Genomic DNA, 23,846 nt, shown 5'->3' with positions numbered 1-23,846 from the left:
CCAGGAGCCCCCCAGCTGCAGTATAGAGGGGAAGGGTGGCCAAGGCCTGGCTGCAGAGAGGAGTCCAGGCTGGAGGGTGAACATGCAGGGTGGGATGGGGTGGTCTGTGAGGTCAGTGTGGGCAGAAGCCCGGCTCAGGGATGCTGTGAGGGAGGATGATGGCCCAGGGCAGAGCACAGAGAAGGGACCACGTCCCCTCCTGCAGCACAGCCTGAGGTGGGCTTTGAGTTCAGACACAGAAATGGTGGTGGACAGTGTTAAAAGCAGACAGCCCATGGGCTCAGCCTGGTCAGAGATGGCCACTAGAGCTCCTGACGTAGGTAACCAAACACAGTTTTGCCTGGGAATGGCAGCTGGACCTTCTGCAGGGAAGACAAGACATCTCATGAGTACAGGCAAGGTCCACCAACAGTGCAGGCAGGATTCACTGCCAGCTCTGGCTGCCCAGTCCTTTCCCCGCAGTTGGTTAGTACAAGGTTGTTATGGAAAAAAGGTCTCAGAGAGGAGATGAAATTTTCTTTCTTCTTCAACTCCATGCCACCCCAGCGTGCTGGAGGATGTCTGCTGGGTACAGGGGCAGGGACACGGTGGGGGCACCCTATGGGCAGGGGCTGGTGCCCGTGGGGCAATGGACAATGCACCCGGAGTCCGCAGGGCTCAGTTCTGCCTGACCTGACCTAATCCTGCCCACAGCCTGGTCATGGTGGAGGCGATGGGAATCGGGCTGCTCTGGTGTCCTTCTGGGAAGTGGTGCGCAACCAGCTTTGGGTATTGCCCTGGCTCTGGCTTATCCCCTTGTTTTGTCATGTATTCTGCCAGCAATAAGACATTTTTCTATCAGAAATCCATCAGGCATTTTTGTCACAAACAGGTGTTTTAACACCTTGTTCACAAATGTCCCATTTCATCTGGACCTCCTGCAGGGCTGGATAGAGGCAGGGTGGCTGTGCCTCCACCTGTCCTATTCCCTTTCTCTTTCAGAGCATGATTTTTACCGTTCAATCCATCCTTGCTTTGTTCCACCTCCATTTCATCCTACATTTCTCCTCACTCTTCTACCTTCTGCCTAGTGTCGCAATTTCTGACATCTTTGCACTTTGTTCTTGCTTGCCCTAGAGCTCATGTTAAAAATCTTAGAGCTCTGACACCATTACTAATATGTCTTTTTCCTCTCAGAGAAAACAAACTAAATATAATACGTTTGTGATGTATAACAGAACTTATTGCTGTTATTAAGAATTATGCTTTTTAGAAAATCCTTGAGAAATGAGGATTTAAAAAAAAAAAATTATTAATAAATAGAAATAAAAACTACAGCATCCAAATGAAGAATGGTATAAATGATAGTTTAACAAATGGTTTTTTTTTTTTTCAGTAGATATAGTTATCTAGCTACACTTAAGGCAGTTTGCTTGAATTGCATAGCCAATGAGCTACTTGTCCAATGTACACAAATACGTGAGACACACAATATTCATTTGGAGAGAAAGACGGTTGCTGAACTTTATTAGATTTCTATTTGTGGATATTTGTTTGGGAGTAAGTAACAACAGTCTTACCTGGGCTAGTGGTAGGGTATTTTTCTACATGGAAACATTCTACACTTGTGAAAAAAAGAAATCTCAGACTTTCTGAAATCCTGCCTTTTCAAGCTTTTGAAGATTAGTTTTATTTTTAAAAGAAATAACTGGCATTACGTGGTTGCTGCTGACTACAACGTCACACTGATTAGCAAGGCATGAAGCACTAGGAGAAAGTCTCCAGGGCTGGGATGTTGCTTTAAACACCTGAATGTGTCTACAAAGATGATGCCTACTTGTGCCCTCTAGGCAGCAGAGCTCCCATTATTAGTATAGTTACAAAATTTTATAAAGTTATATAAAATTATATGACATTAGAAAAAGTTTAACTTTATAAACATACAGTTATCCCGAATGAGGGCAACTCACTCCAATCCCTGAAATTTGGTGTCTGAAACCAGTTCCTGCTCTCCAGAGATACTACTAATAGTCACAGATTTACTCTGTGAATTATCGATGCTGAAGATGGAGCAAAGAGGCAGGCACCTACCTTTCCCTCTGAGCAAATGCCCCACAAGACGGGCCTTGCTGTCCCTTCCTCCTCCATCATGTCTTCCCACAAGAGGGAGCCATGAACCAGCTCATGAGCTCCACAAGCCTCAGAGACAGGATGGAGTTGCTTTTTGCTCAGTGAAAGACCCTCCATCCCTGGTCCAGGCTGGAAATTCAGCTTGTTTCCTTCATGAAGTACAGCTCTTTCTCCATATCTCTTCTTTTTTTCTTTTTTTTTTTTTTTTTTTTTTTTTCTGTCTATTCAGCCCCACTGGTCTCTGTTAGACTTTCCACCTATCAGCCCACAGTTTTCTAGAAATGCAGCCTCAGATGTGGTCATGGGGAGCTTCACCTGCTCCCTGCTCACTACCTCACAGTGGCACCTCTCCTCATCTATCCCACCCTGGTACTTGCTTAGTTTCCAACTGCATGACATAATGGGAGAGATTTCAGCTGCCTAAAATCGAGCATCTACTGTTGTATTATGGGATATGCTGCCTGGTCTATATTTGCTTCTCCAGAAGCATCTGAGTATCTCATAGACCTCCACCATGTGCAGATATCTTAGATGATCCAGGACATCTATGGTGATACCATGTTCAGGCAAGTGAATCCTCCCTGAGGGTGGGAGTCAGCTCAAGGATTTGTACAATTAAAGTAGGTGTCTCCACTTATATTTGTGTGTTAGAGAACTGATACACTACTGGGGCCATAAAATATCTTGAAGAGATGCATGAGGTATTTCCGGACAGTGGGCTTTTCTGTGTTCGTTTTTATTTTTAAGCTGAATATATTGATGTCTGTATGATATCAGTTTGACAGAATACTGAAATTTTCAAATTTATCAGCATAACTCCCCATTTTCCCCCCAGTGCCTTTCCAACTCCTTACAATGTTATAAATAAGGTCTGGTTTTCAGCTAGTTTGAGGAGCACTGCACCCCAACTGCAATCAAATTCTGCTGATTTACACTGCCATAACACAAGTCTGTGTAAGTTCTTGGGGGAAGCAGAGGTTTCCCAACATTTTAGCACCCCAGGTTACTCAGAGCTATTCCAGGTCCATTGGCTGAAGGTTTCAAAATTAAAGAGAAGTCCTCTCTTCTCATGCATCCTCCCTTCCTTAACCTATCAAAGGGATGCGAGTCCCACAGAAAAAAAAAAAAAAAAAAAAAAAAAAAAAAAAAAAAAAAAAAGATCCATAGTTTTCTGAATCTAGTGAAAGGAGAGAATACACATTTCACACGCTGGTAGAAGCTTCTCCATCACTGCTGTGTGCCCTTAGATCTACATCTTCCTCAGCATATCCCTCCTCCAGGGCATGGAGCTACGATGATTTCACATGGCAGACAGTTTTCAGGTGCCATCATGGTGATTTCAAGGTAAGAAGTGCCTAGTGGCACAACCTTGTGGCTGCCAGGCCCATGACTAAGGACCTTGCTGCAACACTGGAAGGATCTTCTACAGCCAGAGCCTCTGCAACTTTAGAAGTCAATCTATTGGGTCACCCAGTTCTCATCCCATGTTGATGACTGCTGTGTGCTTCCACACCAGTTGCAGCAGGGATGCAGTTATCCTATGGAAATACATGTAAATACCCACTCAACACTTCCCATGCATCCATGTCACCACAAGAGGTAATCTTTCTGGTGGGACTGATAGCCATGAAATATATTTTTCAGGCTATGACTTTTGTTACATTAGCAAATGTCACTGAATGAGGTGGGTAGAGACACTACTATACAGGCAGCCTATATTGGCATGGAAGGCTGGATTAGCAAGATCCACTCCACAGCAGAAAGATCACTAAAGGGTTTATCTCTGTTGACCAGAAGAAACAGCCATATTCCAAAGGGTGTCTAGCCCAGCTGCCTCAGACACGTATCTCAGACAGGGCTGAAAGTCTTCTCTCAAAGTCTTTGAGTCTCCATTGACTCCAAGGTGAAAACCAGAAGATGATGTTAGATTAACGAGCTGGGACGGGTTTTATCCCACCTTTTTTTGGAGGTTGACAGTACAGATCCCTCCACCTGAAGTAGTCTTCTGCATTCCCTTCGTAGTCACTAGAGAGAAGCAAGCGCTGGATGAGTCTGACAGAGTATCACACTGTAGATAGGACACTGGCTACGTGAGCGGTTCCAGTGCAGACCCTAAACTGCAGATATCTCAGGTGGGGTGAGGGGAATCCCACTTGTAATTTGCATACATCTAATATGAGACATGCTCCACCAAATGCCACAAAACAGAAGATCCCAAATCACGTGGGATTCATTTTAATAATGCTAATAGCTAAAATAGTGATTAAAACAACCCTGCTCAGAATGCCACAGTTTGCATTTTCACACCCTGTGTGGAAACGCATGAAAAACTCTCCAGCAGTCCTGTCTGCTGGTAAACTGGGTGAACTGGGAACAGGCCTTTCCTGTGACCATTGCAACAATGAGCATGACCTATTGACTGCGTGGAGGGTTGGCGACTTTCTGCAGCCCCAGCTGCAGAACTGATCATTAGGCAAGGGCAGAGCTTTCCCCATCTGTGAGTATTTCTTCTGTGATCCGTATAAAACATGTCTCTTACCTGGAATAACCTGGGAGAGGAGGAGGAGAACAAACAAGAGCAAAGGAAGCACAGAGGCATGAAGATAGAACAAGATGGCACTCCAAATCCAAAGATTTTTTTTCTGGGATAACATTTCTGATCATAATTTGAAGGGGATTGTGATTATCTAACCACCTACAGAGTGATAGTAAGGACGTACATGTGCAGTGACTGGAAATGATAGGGAAGGATTTTGAATGTAAGATTATTAGACAAGCAGTCCTCCTCTACCAGGTTATTAACACACCTGAGGTTTTGCATTTGTTCTTCACTTCCCATGGAAAAAAAAAAAAAAATAAATAAATTACAGTCCATCATTAAACAGAATAGGACCATTTTTTGCAATTTAAAAGATAACTTTAAAATAATAAACTACAATGTCAGATCCTGTCTGAGAGCTGAGATATTCCCCTTGGCTTCAGCAGGAACATGAGCCAACTAAAGTTTTCTTGTCAAGGTCTTTTTTCATCCATTTCCCTGGAATGCCTGAAAATGCACATAAACAGCTCTCCTGCCACATGGGTTGCCTGTGAGGCTCAATGGTGCCCACAAATTTGCAATGAGAAGCTAACAAAGCAAGCAGAAAGGCAGAGAACAATGTACACTGACTAAGGGGAAGGTTTCTATTGTTGATATCAAGGCCACTGGGTCAGAACAACATGAATAAATACCACGTATAGAGACAGGCTCAAGTTACTGCTCTGAAGGAGAACCTGAGCTGTCAGCTACCATTTCAATATGACTGCTGGTAGCACAATTCAAACACTGTGCAGACAGATCCGTATGAAGGCTGCATCATAAATCTCACTTAACCTCTGCTCTTTGTACACCTGCAAAACTGAGTGTGCTGCAAACTGATGATCTGCACCTCATGTATCCCTCTGCGGCATCTCCTGTGATGCAACGCTGGCTCCTGAGAGATTTTTTTCCTACCAAATGACACAACTGTGTCAGTTGTCAGACCAGAACAGAACAGAAGTTCACAACTGAGAAGAACATTTAGGAATCGACGCGGTTGTCCCCACACAGAGATCAGAGTCATTGGAGAGGCCCTGTGACATTAGAAATGTGGATGACTGCCTGGGGCTGGCAGGTGTCATGCAGGAGCTGTGGGGGATCTGCACCCTCAGGGAGCAGCAGCTGGAGGCCAGACGGGATCCCCGAGGCACCTTTAATGACAATAGATGCTCTTAGTTCTGGACTTGGCCAGCTAAGTACAATTATCTACAGTGGAGGTTTCTGCATGTGTGTTGGCTCCTAAGGTCCTACTATAGCCAAACAAGTGATGTGAGCCCTAGAACCACTAATTAAACATCTCATTTCCATGCAGCCACATCCATTGTGGATGCTTACATCTCGGTATCTGAGCGTCACACTAACCACGGCCGTTAAGCTTCAGTCAGCTGACCACACATGAGTGTCTAGTGCCATTTTAAATAAGTTAGGCTATACATATGGCCCTCCATTTGCCCCTCTAATCACGTGCAGATTGTCCCAGAGGTCCTGTGTTTTACCAGATAGTCTCATGAGATTACAGAATCACAGAACTTGGAATGGGCTCCCCAGGGAGGTGGTGGAGTCCCCATCCCTGGAGGGGTTTAAGAATAGGGTAGACATAGTGCTTAAGGATGTGGTGGAGTTGAGAATGGTCAGTGTGAGGTTAATGGTTGGACTGGATGATCTTCAAGGTCTTTTCCAATCTAGACGATTCTGTGATTCTGTCCCAGAGGTCCTGTGTCTTTCCAAACAGTCTCATGAGATTCTTTGGATATCCTAGAGTAGCCCACATGACTTAAGCCTATATATTTAGGCAACTGAATTGACTCCATGATATCAACCAGCTAATATTTTCAGAAAGAAAAACGGTTGCTTAGTTGGTTCAAATTTTATTTTTCAGTTAGGGAAATGATGCAAAAAGCGTATTTTATTTTGCATCGATGAATGGAGACTGCAAACATTGCAGCAGAACCTTGGGCCTTCTGCTATACTGACCATCATCAAGAGTCTTCTGGCACTCCCAGGTGCCTCCTCTCCCACCAAAACGATGGCTAATTTTCTCTGGGTAGTCCATTACCCACCACCTTGATCTTTGAAAATAACAAGCAATGAAGCACTCTGGGTGAGTTGGTATTGAGAAGCAGCCTTCCCAGTGGCTGCATAGGGAGGTATAGTTTCCTCTCTGCCTGTTTTTGTGACCCTCTGCCATTGTTCAGGTTTAGCCATGTGCAGCGGTCAAGCTGTGCTCATTGCCTTCCCCGCTCACCACTGCCAAGGTCCCCCGGACCGCCAGGGCTGTTCCCACAGCCCTATAAATGCAAAACTGCTCCCTCTTCCCCTGCTCAAACGTTCTGGCACTGTGGCCCTGTCTCCACACTGCAGCTGAGACTTTCCACTATGAAGCTCTTCTCCTGCCTCATGGCTCTTCTCCTCTTCCTCCTCCAGGCTGTTCCAGGTAAGGGGCAAGACCCACGCTGGGGTTTGCCTGTGTAGGAGGTACAACTAGCTTGAGTGCTGGTGCAGAATGTACTCTGTGCTCTTCAGCTCCTTTCATTAGAGCCGTTCCCTATTTCTCAGTCTAGAAGCAGTGAAAAATGAACCTATGGTGATCAAATGTCAAACCAGAACCTCTCCACAGAAGCCACTACTGTGTGTTGGCTCCTTATGACTCTCTGAAGGAGCTTTATGCCAAGTGTGGCACTATTGGAAGATGGTACCATGGAAATCACCTGCCTCTTCTTACCTCAGGGTCATAAATTGTCCCCTCTGTGTACGGTAGGAGAGGGGCAGAGGTGTTCCCTTGTGTTACTCAGGTTGAGCTACACCGGTGAAGTTTCCTTTAGCCCTCTGAAGATGCTGGGTCCCTTTTCCTCAGCCCTTCTACCGCACTGACTCATTTACCGATTGTGATTTTAGCTTAGCTTTTCTTCATGCCTAATGAAATTCCCCGTCTTGGAGTAAGGCTTTCAGAGAAGGAAGGAACTGGGCAAACCTCTTGTCCCAGTTAACTAGGTCAGATCCCAGCTTTTGATTTGCTTTTTAAGACATATTGTCTCAGGACATACTAGCTCCATGTTGACACTTGCATGACCAGCCTGCAGCTTTGCAGTCCTAGAATTCAGAAGCATCCAAAGGCTGGGCTGTCCCTACCCACTAGAACGTGCATGCCCGGGATATGTTCAGAAACTTGCCATCAACAGCCCCATTTTTTTCTCTAGTTGTAAGAGATCTTCCTTGGAGTCCTGTGAGGTTCCATGAGGCTTCTCAAAACTTTTGGCAAAGCTGCTTTGGGGGTATTTGTATCAGACCTATAACTGGGCTCTTGGGCTACAGCAGAAGGGGGGCCATGAGAAATGGAACTGATCCTGCAACACAACTGGGAATCCAATTCTTCTGTAGGTCTCAGCTTGCCCAAAGACACTTTACGTTGTGTTGGATACCACGGTTTCTGCTTCCATTCGAAATCCTGCCCAGAGCCATTTGCTGCGTTTGGAACTTGCTCTTGGAGGCAGAAAACCTGCTGCATAGGTATGTGTGGAAACCCTGCCCAGGCAGGCAATGTTTGGAGAGGAGATTACTAAAGTCACTGAAACACATTCTTACTCTGTCTCCAAATGGCCTAAGTCATGTGCTCCCACCTACAAAAATGGACTTGTCTTTTCCTCCACTAATGTCAGCACGGAGCACGGGAACAAAATTGCCATTTTGGGATGGTCAGATACCACATAGCCCAATGTTCTATCTCCAACAGAACAAATTCCCCGGGGAAATAAAATAAAAACTGTGGCCCCACACAGAGTTCTCCTTCCTTGATACATCTCCCTATAATCGTATGTCGGGAGACTGTCGACTCTATCCACACTGCTATGTGTAATAGGTGCCAGATGACCTCTTCCCTGAAAATTTATCTAATCCTTTCTGGACCTGCTTAGTTTTGGAGCTTCTCAATAGTCAACACCATATATCATTAAGTCAATACATACTTTATAGACAACTGAGCTAATGAGACCTAAGGTTCATCCTGCATCTGTCTGCAGAAGTGAATATTTCCATACAGCTACTCTATGTGTGTAAAATGACTATTAATGAACACCAAAACCATATAATTACACTTACTTATATATTCTACTGGCTTTCATGAGTTTGCAGCTCAGGATTTTTAGATATAAACATATGTGTGTTTAAAATTCCTTACTGGATTTTTTCCCCCTTAGATTAGGAATTCCTGTTGGGGTTTTTTTTGTTTGCTTGTTTTTTTAAAAAACCTCTTCCCTCATAATTTTATTCACTATCACTTCTAATACAACTTATTTCTGTACTGAAAATTAAATGTAGTCATTCTACATCCACCTTCCTCATGCCTCATACCTTTATGATATCCCTCCTTCAGCTGTTTCTCTTCCAAGCTGATGGGTCACAAATTCCTCTTTTAACAAAAGTGCTCTGATAAGCCCCGTAGTCCATCTTTGGAGACACAGTAGCCGGAACTTTATGACACTTTTCATGTATGAGTTGGTTCAGATGGTGGTGTAATGTTTTCTCTTTTGACTTAAATCCTTTTCATTGCAGACACGACATCAAACTTCCACACTTGTCAGGATGAGGGGGGTCATTGTGTTCCTCCAGAAATTAGATGTCTGCAAGAACAAGTGGGACTTTGCCCTGACAGAGAATGGAAGTGCTGCACAGAAGTGGAATAAAGACTTCAAGCAATTGCAAAAAAATCATAGAAATGCATGGCCGAGAAAACAAACAAGTTTTCTTCCTAGTGTTGTAGAGAAGTTGTCTGGTGTTCTCAACATGTATGTGTGCAATTAATGAGAGGTGACATGCTTCTTTATATAACAAAGGCAATAAATACTAAATAAACAGGTCTAACAGTCATATATATATATATATGGAAAGAGGCAGAATGTCTCTCTGTTATGCCCACACACACAAATGCACAAAAACTTTGTTTTAATGAGCTTGGAAACCATATCCCCTCATAATAAAACCTTCACCTCCCTTGCTTTTCTATCTTCCTTTCTTCCTTCCTTCCTTTCCTTCCTAATAGAAGGAAAGAAAATATCTTTTCCTTCTATTAAAGTTTCCAGGGCTGTCCAACTGGCATGGTCAGGCCACGTCTCCACTATCCAATTCACATTCTCTAAAGCAGGATGCCAGTCAACTCCTTTTCTCTGCCTCCCTGTTTCTACCAATAAACTGCACCCACTTAAGCACAGGTACAACCCGGGTGACTGGTCAAATCTATCTAAAACTCTCTAGCAAAAATATTTTATGCAGTCTGTGCTTCCCTCTGTGGTAAGGTTAAATTTATTAACTGCAAAAGTGTCCTTCAAAATGAAGATGGAAAAACGTTTGCTCCTGAGCATCACCTCCATGTGCTCAGCAGCTCCCAGTCATGACTGCTGGCTTTCTAATTTCTGAAAGGCTGAGTAGCTGGACACCTTTGCAGAGGAGCATGAGGAGGGGTGGCATTCATCTCCCAGCCTTCTAAAAATGACCTTTGAAGAACAAGCTGTGGAACCTTCTTTGGATGGGAGGATTTCAAACCCTTCCCAGACAGGACAGAGCCCCTTGCAACAGCAAACTTCCATCATCCTGTATCTCAGCAGCTGAGACATCCTTCCCTCTAGCCTGAACTAATGCAAATATTTTGTTCACATCCCCACCACACTTCAGAAAGGTCGTTCTCCAAGCCAGCGTTTTAACCGATCTCAGCCAGTTGTCCTAGGCTGCTCTTCTGACTACAGAGAGGAAGAGATCCACTGGGAAGGTCATTACACTCATCCCTCACTGACCAAAGAGTGACCCCACTCTTACCCAAACAGCATTTAGACAGGTGAGATGACCTTGGCCTAACACTTTCATCCTCCGTTCTTACGATGTGTAAATTGATATTAGCTTCTACCTTTATTTCAACAAGAAGAATCACCTCTCCCTGTGACCCTCTAGGTAACCAACCAAGAGCTCAGCAGGGATTCTTAGTTGGACATGAACACTCTTCAGGAGGGCTCTCCAATCAATTGTTCTGTTCAAACTAATTAAATTCATTTTCTCCTAGGAATATCCATTCTACAAGAAATTTTTTTTTTTTGCACTTTTTTAATATCTCTGAGAGTGTTTTCTGCTGCGTCTATTGCTGGCAGTTCAAGGAGTATTTTATGTAGGTGTTCCCTGAGTTTGTGTCACAAATCAGGCATGTGTGTGTGGCTTGCAGCTAGAAATGGTAGAACCCTTCTTGAGGCCACATTTTTTACCTAGGATGGAGTGCTAAGTGGGAAGAATGGTTCAGAAATTATTTTAGGGGGGCTTTTAAGACTGTTTTCTGCCCTTCATGTTTTTTCCTAGAGAAGATGGAGGACAATTTCTGTAATGACACACAGAGAAAAAAAACTCCCAAGGGAGGAAAAAACCCACAAATATGTAAGCATTATGTAGTAAATGCCAGCCCAGGCTTATGGTCTGCCTACACCAGTTGATCTGTGTTATTTTAGGAGTTTTTAATGTCAGCAACTCTTCCTGGAGGAGTTTTGGAAGGACAAGTGAGAGCAGGTGGAAAGAGAAGCAATACTGCAGATGGCTTGTCTCCTTCAGGAGTGGGTAGGAGAAGCTGATTTTTCTTTAAGTTCATAAGAAACTGAGATTTTTGAGAAAACTCTGGCAGTGTCTGTAGGAAGCTGCTGTCTCTGGCTCTCTGCCTTACCCTAATGCCAGACATCGTGCTGTGGGGGAGTCATCAGAGGGAAACATCTGCTTGCAGAGCTACCTCTCTATTACAGTCTTCTTGATTAACCTGATCTTGCTTACCAGCCTCACGTTGTTGATGTGCTTGGATGTTTTACAAGACTGAGGACGATTAAGCTTTTTTTGTTTTGTTTTGTTGTGTTTTGTTTTTGAGGAAACAGCTATCAAAGAAGTGAAGCACAGAGGGAGTTTGTAGGCGAGTAGGCGAGTGGCTGCTCTCAGGTCCCTCCACCATTTCAGTGTGGCTCTGATGGTTGAATGACAGGAGCAGAGCACGTTCTGTACACAAGAGAGAGCCAACTGGCACAGCTGGAAAAGTTGGACAGGTTTGAGCACACAAGCCTTTATCCAGAACTGAAACAAAAGCGGCTCTTTCAAAGTTTGATGCAAGTTGAAAAAAATACGTTGTTGACACACTCATGATGGTTTGTGGAAAGCAGAGAGTTTAAAGAGCCAGGAATCACCTCTCTACTGACTCAGGCTTTCAGCTATCCACATGTCCCTCATCACCATACCAGGCACAAACACTACCTACTCCTCCCTGTGAGTTATGTGGCTTTTCCAGGGTAGGAGGATTTAAGTGATGTTTAATTAATCAATAGTGGTGGCTCTGAGTACCCTGCTGAGCTGTTTACAGGTCATGCACCAACCAGAGAAGATGAGATTGCGACGCATTATCAGCAGGCACTAAAATGTTGCAGAGAGAGAATGAAATTTGTAGTTGGCAAAGGAATCAGCTGTTGGAGAGTCATCCTGAGACTTTAGATTTGGCTTGAAAAACATACTAGTTCTTCTTTCATTAAAAGAATTTCCTGCTAGAAGGATTTTGGGGCACACCTCTTCCGCTTCTTTGACACCACTCCATCCAATGTCATCGCAAGTTATGATCCAGGAAGAATTTATTTTAAAATCTTAATAACCTAGGTGTTTCTGTCTGGCCACCTGCTGCCCAACATCTGCACATCTCACCAGCTTTCAAACAGAAAGACTCTTCAGTGTGCCATGAGTAACAGCAATGCTGACTCCCCCTTGTGACCCTCCACGTCCGCACCCACAGTGGTCTTTACCCAGCACAAATCCAATTCAGAATCTAGAGGCGCAAAAATCTAGGGCATCAGACAAGCCTCTGGGATACATCAAGGATGAAGTCCTGGCGTGCATTGCACCACTTTATTGAATTGTGGATGCAAAGCAAATGTTGGGCTTGCTCCAGCTGTCTCTGAGGCTATGTCATGTTTGTAACATAACCAGAGCCAGGCCAAGGCGCTGGAGCTGGATGGTCTACACTCATAAATTGTTATTGTGGTCTTTGGCATGGGTTTGGCTGTCTTTTTTTTTTTTTTTTTTGAGTGGTGGAGGGTGTTTTGGAGCGATGGGGATCAATGGACATGTTTAGATCAAACAAAGATGTGAGGGGAAATATCAGGGAAATCGTTTGCAAATCAAACCCAGATGCACAAATAATCAGATGAGTGACGTACCCTTGGTCAAACAATTGTGCTTTGCTTCCACAAATCGTTTGGGTACATGTGTATCCCTAAGCTCCTGAATGTTCACAATGACTTCAAAGCCCAAGATCGTACTGCCAGTCATTTCAAGCTGGAGACAGAGCTCAGGTCTTCCCTGACCCTTTTATCTTCCAAAATGACAACTCGCTCACAGAAAACTGGGTAAATTTTCATGTCAATTCAGTATCTGGATTGCTACAACTCTTCTAGTAAACCAAGCAGCCTCCAGGCCTCTTCTCTAGCCCTTAAGCCAAAAATCATAACCTGGTCATGCCCATCCTCTCTCCTCCTCCAGATACAGGTGTCTATATCCAGACTGCCTGGTGAACACAATCCCTGATCCCAGACACATTTGGGAGTAGTTTGGGAGAGAAATAACGTGGACCAAAACCTCTTCAGGGATATGCTAAGCCTTTCACAACTTAGACTCTATCAAGTGCATCTGAACTACATTTTTTGAGGAGGAAGGGAATTTTTAACTTTGATCTTTCAACCATCCAATTTAGGATGTATTATAACTGTGATATGAACATAGCTGAAGGGACAGCGAACAGCAGGACCAGGCAGGGGCAGCAGCCAGGCAAGGGAAGCTGGAATATCACAGGCTGATTTTACAGCAAGAGCTGTATATCTATCACATTATTACCACCAAGGGATGCGCTGCTGAGCTAAGCGGCTACCTCCTCCACCAGCGCTGCGTGCTCATCACGCTCAGGAATGAAGCCTCCCAAATTCCTCAGAAGCCAAAGCTGGAATGACATTTTTGGCAGGAAAAAATCACACCCAGGTTTCAGCTGGAGAAAATATTCACACGAGCTCAGAATAAAAATGAACCACTCCTAGCCTGCACTATTCTCCTCCTTGCAGCTCCTCAGGAGTCTTTCCTTGCAGGTTGCCATCCTCCTACCCATCAACTCCCTGTGGACTTTGCTGGCTGCAGGAGAAGAGCAGAGGATCCCCCTGAGCCTCTTTTTTCCAACAAGCTGCCTCCATCTGGCAGTCTACCAGTCCAAAATGCCAACAGCTGAGGAGAGGAATCGGGAAAGCCGATAACCAGCAAAGGTGAAGCAAGTCAACATTGTTTGGAGCCGCACACTAGGTCAGAACGACACGGAGGGTTTCTCAGCAGTAAATGTGACTCCCAAGACTGGAATATAATTAACTCCTGCCTACTCCCTTCCTCTTCCCGGATGCCATCCAGGATGCCAGCAGCACACAGAGGCTTCTGTAAAATCTCATGCTCAGCCCTGCGATTTTCCAGAAGAACAAAAGCAATGGCGATCCTTTGGTTCATTTTAATCTTCATCTCCCTGACCAGTCACGGTAAGACCAGGCCGAGGGTGGTAAACATAGCTATTTGGGAACAGGACTAGACTTTCTTCACTGTGTAATCAAAGCAAAATAGGGGGAAAGGTGCCCTCAGGTTTCTGGATGAGATAGTTGGCAAAATGCATGATTTAATCCCTTGCATAATGTAAAAATGATCAGGGAAGAAGCTGTGAAAATGGGGCACCTCACTGCCTTTCTAGGAGCAGACTGGTTGGAGAATCCCTACAGATGTCCTGTGCTCTGGGAAAATGTTTCTGCCTTTTCTCAGAGTGCAGTTGCCTCCTTGGTAGGGCGAGGACAACCGCTCTGACCTCCCGTGCGTGGCCTTTGGCAAAGTCCTGAAAAAACAACAGCGTGATAAAATGTTCCTTGAGTGAGTTTGGCTCCGCAACTTGGGGTTTTTAATGCAGATGTCTGAAGCTGTCCTTTGGGACAGGGACCCCAGCTGTGCTCTTTGCAGCCCTGTGTTACCAGGCTCCATGCACGCTCGCAGTGCTGACTTGGTTGGCCGGGTACATGGTGCCAGAGGAAGCCCCATACATTTTACCCACCAACTTGCCTCTTCTTTATACAGGAGACGCTCATGGACCAGACAGCTGTAATCATGAAGGGGGCTTGTGCCGAGTTGGCAACTGCATTTCTGGTGAATATCTGGCTAGGTACTGCTTTGAACCCATCATTCTCTGTTGTAAAAGTTTATCAACCACTACTGCAAAGAGATGAAGATTTCCAAAGGAAGCAAAATGCAGCACGTAGAGAGCTGCAGGCTCCACTAACAAGGAACGAGCTGCTGTTGGGAAGATGCTGTGCCTTTCTGTTGCTCCCTTGGGAGAACATGGCTGTGGATACACTCATGGACTTCTGAACACGTTGCTTTTTGCTTTCACCGTGACATTCTAGGAAACACTGTGACGAGAAGAAATTGGAGCCACCCAGACTACTTATTGCCCCTTTTGGCATCTGGTTCGTACCTGTCACGCACAAGTGAGAAATTGCCTTTCTCCTTACCTGAAAGCAATAAATCTGAAGTTTAACAGAACAGCAAGTGCCTGTCTGTGACTCCCGCTGACACTCGACAAAGCCGCTAGTGGTGGGGTGCACTCTCTCCCGCTGACCAGGAGTGAACGCAGCAGCCCACACCCTTCCAGCAGAGCAGTGTGGCTCTGTCTCTTTATTTCCCTTCCCAGAGAAAACAGCTGCAATAGGGGCAGCCTTTTTTTCCCATCACTTTTGGTGCAATAGCTTCCCGGTTTGACATAAAAGCGAGCGTGCTCTGCCTTTCTCAGTCAAGGTCCCCCATACCTACCCTTCCTTTCCAGGCTGTGGCAGGTTCTTACAGGCAATGGGAAGGTCTGGACAGATAAATCAGTCTCAGAAAAGGAGCAGGGATTCACTACGTGTATAAAGACCCCTTTGCCCATGGGGTTCATAGCAGGAATGTGCTGTCCATCAGCCATGCTTCCTCCACCAGAAAATGCAAAGGATTGTCCCAGATTCATCCCCCTTCCACAATGCAGCAAGACCAAGGGAGAGACCGGACTTGCTTGTTTTAAACATGGTGGGGAAGGGATCAGAAAGTTGTGAACCCTTGGCCTTCACAGGCTGCTTTCCTCACCCATGGTCTGCGTTCCTGGTGCTCCTCCTTTCACCCAGCAATAATCCCAAAGCAATGAGCCTGTTTGCACCTAACAGCTTTCTGCCTATGAGCTGCATCAGCATAAATCCATTAGCTGTCCAAAAATCCACTCTCAGCCCTTCTGTGTTTTTTTCAGTATGAAATTTTGACACCTACCTGCCTTTTCAGTTAGCTCTCAATCTCCCTTTCCAGGTAAAATATTTCTCTCTGGGTCAATCATTTCTGTGAAAGCAAGAAAACAATGATGTAATGAGAGAGCTATGCCAATTAGCCAAGGCATTGGTCAGAGCCAGGGAAAAGTCCTCGCTGAGAGATGAAATTCTTGCTGTGATGAATCAAACAGGAAAATTCCCATTGACCTCACCAGGGTCAGGACACATTACCAGAGGTCCAACAATTAATTCATCTGAGCAATTCCATTCTCCTGCAAGAGCAGCCCTGCTATTCCTTTCGGGTCATCATAACACCACCCAGGACACCAAGGCATGCAGGGAGACGCCAGCGCTCCCCTGGAGATCCCCTGCAGTTGGATGAAGAGGGCTGGATTACCCAGAGCCAGCTGTCAGCTTGGGAACCGACAGTGAAAACAGAGATGGGGCTGAGCCCAGAGTCAAATTCCTCCCCAGATCCAGCCTGTCTCTCCGACACACGCTGATATACGGGTACAGCACAAGCAGGCTTTTAAATCAAGGCACCTTTCCAAAGCAAACAGTTTATTTCTCACATTTGACCACAAAGTTCATGATTCGTGCCTCTTGTCTGGGGGACACTTAGCTACCATGTTTATTGACTAGTTTCCTAAGAAAGTTAAACATATGGGCTCACGCTGCTCATCTTGTAAACCTCCCTGATACTTGCTGTCCCCTCTGTATTTTGGACCTGCTAGCCAGATTTCAATCAGGGAAGGTGGAAATGTTCAGCCAGTTTATAGGCAGAATTGTCCCCCTGGCAGTAGTGTGACCATAAGTGCAAGCTGCTACTAAACCACATGGTCCTACTCTCCCTGGTCTGTGTGTTTCCTTTCTCACTGATCCAGCTGGAAATAATCCTAACACCACCACCCCCCCCAAAAAAAAAACAACAAACCAAACCAAACTCCACCCAAGAACCCAATCCAATAACAAAAATCCATCATCAGTTCTGCCTGATGAATGAGAGGAGAGAGGAGAAAGGAGGAGAGAGAAAGCACCAAGGACATGATGGAGGGTGGAGAACAGCACCCTCCAGTCTATCAACCCTACACAACCGTTTCCCTTGGTTTCTTGACCCATTAACTGGCCTGGGGCAGAGCACCCAGTCACCAGCACAGCTCCTGAGGAGCTGCTTAAACAGCAGCGGGAGGTGCTTTGGTGTAAGCAATAGGGAGTACTGCTCCGATTAATTACCCACAGGCTGACGTATCCCACAACCCTGGAGAGAAGGAAGCACTGAACTCCTCTGGCTGAGTGACAACACAGAGCTGTTCACCTGCGTGTTTTCATTCACCATGAGACCGCAGTCCTACAGGCATTCAAACACCATTTTCCATCCCTTTCTATCCAAAAGCTAAAAAAAGTATTCCTTTTTTGAGGCACTCAGTAAAAATCATCCCCAGTGTGACCCTTTGCCAGAGGACTTCCACCCGTGACCAGCAGTTCTGCTCAACCAGGACCATTTCCCAGAGTGTAAAAGCAAGTGAAGTCACTCGAGTTCATCTGAATCCATCCTGTTACCTGCAGGGCTGCACGTAGGGGGGACAATCAGTCCACAGGGAAACCAGAATAGCAGAAGAAATGAGAAGGTGAAGTCTACCATCCCTTAAGAGATGCAGACTGGTGAGAATTTAAATCAGATTAGCTGCCCACTCTGAAAAGACATTAAGTTTTCATCCTTGTGGGAGAAAGCCAAATGAGGAAGAGGATTTTTGTGGGAAAGTCTTGGCTGAGCCTTTAACATCAGCTACCTGTACCTGTCAAAGCTCAGGTGGCTACAAAAATAGGGATTCTTCAGTACTGCCCTAGCAGAACTCAACCAGCTCCTAAGAGAGACTCAGAAATCATCCAGACCTCTTGGGAGGTATATTTTGGGCCTTTGCAGCCATATGAACAGGCAAGGTAGAGCCCTACCCTCATGCCTGGTCTGTCAACCAGCACAAGCCTCATGAATAGCTGGAGACGTTAGTTCATCAAAGTACAGCATGAATATCCCCCTTGCTGGAATTTGTTTGCTGTTCCCAGGCAACAGGCCGGTGTTTGTTTGGCAGAGCATGCCAGACAGAGACAAAATCCTCTGATTCTGCCCTAAAAATGCCACTGTAAAAGGAGCTGCGTAATCAGGAGCAGGACAGCAGTCAGATGGGCTTCTGTTCAGGCAAGCTGAGCTCTCATAATTTTGGGCAAGCCCCTTATGTCTAAGTTGTCCCTCATATCCCCAGCAATGCCATGAAAACCAACACAACCACCTGCACGCGTGGCTCTTCCTTCAGCCCTGTGCAGGAGAAAAGGGGTCACATTCAGCCAGCTCTCCTTTACCTCCTGTGGAGTGAAAGACATCATCACCCCCGCCCCAGCCCAGCTCCAGGGTCACACTAGGAAGATACAGTGGGTCTGGATGAGTAAATCAAATCACGTGAGGCTCAGGCTCAGACATACCCATCCATGCTATCAGCAAACTAGCACTTTGCCAAACTGCTCTTTGAACCAGTCTGGTGGGCACGTGCCAGGGACCATCAGGAATAGAAGTCTGGATGCGGCCATGCAGCTGCGGGGTGGGGCCTAGCTCTGCAGACAGAAGGTTTGCTGTATCCGCTTGCCGTGGGGCAAAGAACAGCATTTAAACAAAAAATAAAACTAAAAATAAGAAAGGAGGGTTTTGCAGATTCAGACCAGATAAAATGAAATCCTTTTTTCACTCCGACTGCAAATAAGCCACAGCTGTCTGTGAGACCAGGAGCACAGCGGATTTCATGGGTGGAGTGGAGCATGGTGCAGCACAAGATCAGCATGAAGTCTACCTACCAATGTAACCAGTGTGATGTGGTTCACACAGCAGGTACCAGATGTGTTTGGGATGTCCAGGGTATCGGCCCTGACTGCCAGCTCCTACAGCACAAGGACACACAGATCTGTTGTCATGCCTACCAGCCCAGTGTGGGTGTCCTGGGTACCCCAGAGCATCCCAAATGCGAACAGACGCCTGTTCAGGTGACTGACAGGAGTGCTAGATCCCCACAAACTTTTGTGAGCGTTTAGACATCTCATGAGCCTGAAGTGTTTTGTGTGATACGTATGGTGGAGCAGATGCCTGTAGGCCTGAACACACATAGTGTTTTGGGATTATCCCCAAACATCTCCCCTGGGCTCGTGGGGGACGTGGGGAGCAGGCAGGAGGCAGACAGAGCCTGCTGGGCAGAGGTTGAGTCCAGAAGCATCTCTTCAATACAGGACAGGCATCCAGTGGTTTAAGAGGGATATGGCAGAAGTCTGGAGGATCAGAAAAGTCTGATAAAACATGCTGAGTCTGAACGAAGTCTGACTTTTCACAATCTTGTCGTGCACAAGAACTACTGGGAAACCGGTGGGAGACACATTTAAAACAAACAAACAAACTGGTTCCTTTATGCAACCAGTTGCAGACCTATGAAAAACCCTGTTGGAGGATATTACCATGTAATACTTCACTCCTCAGACCAGAAAATAGTCTGAGCGGAGGAGAAAAGCTGAGATGAATACCACAGACATATTGTGCTTACTCCAATTCAGACCTCCCTGCATGGCCACTGGCGTAGGCAGGAGGTGGATGGTTCCACAGACTGGGTGAAGACAGTTCTGTTGCAGTCTGTAAGGAAAGCTTGCCCACGGCCATGGGGGTTTCTGGGCCAGAGCTGAGTCCAGAGCTGAGCCCACAGTCACTTCTTCATGGGCTGAACTGCAGGGTTGTATCAGTGTTTGCCTGGCTTGGGGTTTGGTAAAAAGCCACCGATGGGATGGGGAGGTGGAGGTGGCATTGCAAGCTGGCAAGTGTTCAATTGCCGAAGGATTTGCTCCTGCTGACATAAAATTATCCCAGGCTGCATTTAAAAATCAGGCTGCTTAGGTCCTGACCTGAAGGCAGATGAAGTCAGTGGAGACATCCCTCCTGTGTGAGGCCATGGGGCGGATGAGGATTGAGTTGACTCCTCGCCCAACCTCAAAACCTCTAAGGCACCCAGGAGCTAATTACTGCGCTGGGTGTTGCTGAACACAGATCAGCCTTTGTGCGTGGTGGGGTCTGAATAAAAACATCTGGTGGCAGGTTGGGGAGCGGGGAAGGGTGGGAGGCTGCTGGACCAGCACTAGTAGGCTCACCAGAGGTTGAGGTCAACACAGCATAGGGTCCACACTGGAGGGAGCGAGCCCAGCTGCTGTTGGAGCAGTTGCCCAGGGGACAGAGACTTCCTGCCCCTGATTTCTGGGGGAAATCTGGTTTCCATTGGTACTGTCTGCCCAAGGCACTTTCTGCAACCCAACCCATGCACCACAGCTGCTTGTGGTGGTATGGAGGATGTTTCGTGGCCGCCTTTGTGCCTGCCCCTGTGGAGCCTGCAGCATTCAAACAGCTCCAGATACAGCTCATCCTCTGAGATGCTGCTGCTCCCGCCAAGGGAGAGCAGCTGAGCTAGAGATAAAACGTGGCGCTTTGCCATCCATCCTCGGGAACACCATGGACACACGACACTCTGGCTCTGCGCTAAACCTCCTCTCTAGAGCACATCAAGCTGCCTGCGCACACATGTTCAGACACACCAGGTCCCATAGAGCAGGACACACACTCATGAGCATCCACACGCTCCTCCCTGCTTGGGCTGTAGCTCTGGAGCTGCAATTTCATTTCTTCTGGATAAACTCTTCCCCAGTCCCATCGCATCTCTCACATTGGAGATGCCGACCCTCAGAGTTACACGGTTGGTCTTCCACCCACTGCACCGAGCAGTGCCATCAGATACACCAACACCTGTAGAGAGGCTCTACAACACATCCTTGCAAACAACTCTCCCGCAGATGGGGTTACAGACCCATTTTCTTTCCCCGGGTTGTGTGTGTGTGTGGCCAGTTTGCACGACACGCTGTTTAAATGCTCAGTGTCCTCTGATCCAAAGTCCAGCTGGTGAAGGGCCCCTTATCTGCTCTGTTTGATGAAGGTGATCCTTGTTCTATTCAAGCAGCCTGAAGGCCATCGGTTTTACATTTTCCAGCACTCCCTGGCATGCAGCCTGTAAATAAAAAGCCATCAAGGTGACTTATTAAGGGATAACGGAAGACGTGGTGATGCCCTTTGCGGTGTTATTGCTGCAAAAATAAATCTTTATAAAGTTTTTATTTCCTATTCCACTATTTGGTTTTGGCTGAGGGCGATTTCTGCTTCTTGTTTGCTTTGTGTTGTTTTCCAAAGTTGAAACTTGGGTCCTATCTCTACTGATCTCCTAGAACTGACCTGGAGAACTAGTACAAACCAGAGAACCTGACAGTTTGCTTGGAAGAGCCGTAACTCACAAGCTTTCCTAATTCTCCTGCTCGTCGTAATTATGGGGAGGTACCTCAGCTTTTCCATTTAATAATACATAAATAAGATGCTAAATTGCCATTTTTCTTGACAGCTGCAAACAAAACTTTGGCAAACAGTCCCGTGCAGCCTAGAAATTGGGAAATACAAACAGACCTTTGATTTTTAAGTATCCCACCATTTTCAAGCCAACTTTGTGTGTTGGGGAGTGCTGAGGAGGAGACTGGATTTTTTCATGCTTTGACTGTGTCAGTGCTGAAGCACTGGGAGCTGGAAATTAAAAAAAATCCTTTTGATACTGCAAACACTTGGACAGGGTTTTAACATCACATGCTTGAGCCTACAAATACAAGAAGAGCCAGACTGGGTCAGCCCCAATATCCTGTCTCCAGCAGCAAGCAGTAGCAGACTCCCCTGTGCTCGGTGTAATTTGTTGACAAAACCCTGCTTTTTTTTTTTTTTTCTTTCTTTTTTTCTGTTTTTTTTTCCCTTCTTTTTTGTTTTTTTCCTGTAACATGGTGTGTCCAAGAGTGCGCACATCCCAGTGCAACTGTTTGCTGTCATGTTGAAATGCATCTGAGATTGACAAAGTTCCCTCCGCTCCAGGAGCATTACACAACTCCCCCCCCCCCAGGCACTATAAATCCAGGATTTCCCTCTTCTCCATCTCTTCACAGCCCTTCACTCCTCCTCGTGGTGGAACCCCCACCCACGTTCAGCCATGCGGATCCTTCAGCTGCTCTTTGCAGTCATTGTCATTCTCCTCCTCCAGGACGTTCCCGGTAAGGACAAAATACTGACAGGGGTTTCTGCAGGATTGTGGAGAGAGAAAAGACAGGTTCCAACCCCAAGGTAGAAAAGGACAAGACAGGGCCCTCAAGTCAAACCAAGTCAAGTCAAGGCTGACCTGACTCTTGTTTCCAAGGGACAAATTTCTTCTGAAATGGTCTCCGTGAAGTTCCTGGATGCAGGTGTCCCAAGTTCATAGACTGTATGTCCCCTCTTCTCCATCCCCTCAAAACTCACCCAGAAATGCTGAGCCTAAACCAGGAGCCTGAGCTCTGCTCCTGGCCAGAGTACAGGCCTCATCCTTCACAAAACAAGGAGAACCCCATGAAATCAAAGGCATCTTTCGGGGGAAAAAAAAAATGGGGGGAAAGATGGCAATTTTATTTTTTTGTCTGTCTCTTATCTTTTGGGATTTTGTTTTAATGGAAAAATCTTCCTTGGCTCGGCTTTTTCACTGGTTGTTTTTATATATGTGTTAGGAATTCAGGTTTCATTCAGTTGTAAAGTTACTATGATGTTACTAGGACCATGGTGGTATAACTTTCACAGAAAACAAACCTGATAACCAAAAAGAGAAGATTTGCTTGCTCGGCCTGTTTATGCTCTCATTTAATTACCTTAAGTTCTAGGGATAAAAGGGGAGAGGGAAGGGTTTGCCCACTCCACTGACAGTGGATACCCATCGATGTATCCCTTCAGAACCCCCAAACTTGGTGTTCCTGCTGTGTGTAAAGATAAGCAGGATACACCCTTTTTTGTCAGAACAGGGAGATCATTTTAAAAAACCAAACCAAAACAAAAAACTGAAACACCAAGAAACCAACAGTCACAACCCCCCCCCCCCCAACAAACCAATAGATAAAACACCTGCTCCAAAAAGACACTTCTATGACTTTTGATGTTGCCCAAGGGATCTACTTCATCTAACTCATCTAAGATAACTTAGCCAGCCCAAAGCTGGCCATCTCACCTAGGCCTAGGTTAAGAGATTCCCAGTGCTTGCTGGAGGGACCAAGCACATCTGACCTTCCCCATGAAGGTCAGCTGAATTTCCCAGCTGCCAACGGCAAGCAGCTCATTGATCAGCCACCAACATCAGCAGGGCTCCGAGTGGGTTTGCAGGTCCCTTAAGCAGGTTTTCCGTCACCTTTCCCCCTGCAGCACGGGGCCTTTCGGACAGCCAGCAGTGCAGAAGCAACCACGGCCACTGCCGGAGGCTTTGCTTCCACATGGAGCGCTGGGACGGGAGCTGCAGCAACGGCCGCCTGCGCTGCTGCCGGTGACAGCGGCCACGCAGGGACGGACCCCGGCACACCAGGGGGACCAGCCCAGTCACCCTGCAACCACAGCTGGACGTAGGATCTGCTCTTACACCGCTGCGCCTACACCCGCAGTTCGCTTTGTCCCTCGCGAATAAACCTGTTGGTTCTCCATGTCCTTCTGGGTTCAGTACGCAGCCGTGTTTCCCTCTGAGGTGGGCCATCCTGCTCAACACTTGGGGTTTGATGCTGCTTGAGATGTACCGGGGTGTCCAAAACATCTGCAAAGGCTTGGCAGATGTGGCACTGGATCAAGGGGACACCTGTGGCCTTCCAGGGTGGCAGCAAGTGGGATCTGCTGGGCTTGTCCCAGAGGTTATGAAGCTTTT

General features: G+C 46.3%; 2 protein-coding genes across 2 annotated transcripts; both read left to right on the top strand.

Moving 5' to 3' along the window:
• The first annotated feature begins 14,114 nt into the window (after nucleotides 1-14,114).
• Nucleotides 14,115-14,976, top strand: LOC141974125 (gallinacin-12-like). The gene is made up of 2 exons (XM_074933438.1): nucleotides 14,115-14,247; nucleotides 14,828-14,976. The coding sequence occupies exons 1-2, from the start codon at nucleotides 14,115-14,117 to the stop codon at nucleotides 14,974-14,976; spliced, it is 282 nt and encodes a 93-aa protein (XP_074789539.1).
• Nucleotides 14,977-22,094: 7,118 nt separating this feature from the next.
• On the top strand, nucleotides 22,095-23,598 carry DEFB125 (defensin beta 125). The gene is made up of 2 exons (XM_074921394.1): nucleotides 22,095-22,191; nucleotides 23,360-23,598. The coding sequence occupies exons 1-2, from the start codon at nucleotides 22,131-22,133 to the stop codon at nucleotides 23,479-23,481; spliced, it is 183 nt and encodes a 60-aa protein (XP_074777495.1). The 5' UTR covers nucleotides 22,095-22,130; the 3' UTR covers nucleotides 23,482-23,598.
• Nucleotides 23,599-23,846: the final 248 nt, after the last annotated feature.

This window comes from Athene noctua, chromosome 1 (genome assembly GCF_965140245.1).
Source record: "Athene noctua chromosome 1, bAthNoc1.hap1.1, whole genome shotgun sequence".
Classification (NCBI taxonomy): Eukaryota; Metazoa; Chordata; class Aves; order Strigiformes; family Strigidae; genus Athene; species Athene noctua.
The sequence above is the reverse complement of the archived record's forward strand: the minus strand, read 5'-3'. Positions and strand labels throughout refer to the sequence as shown.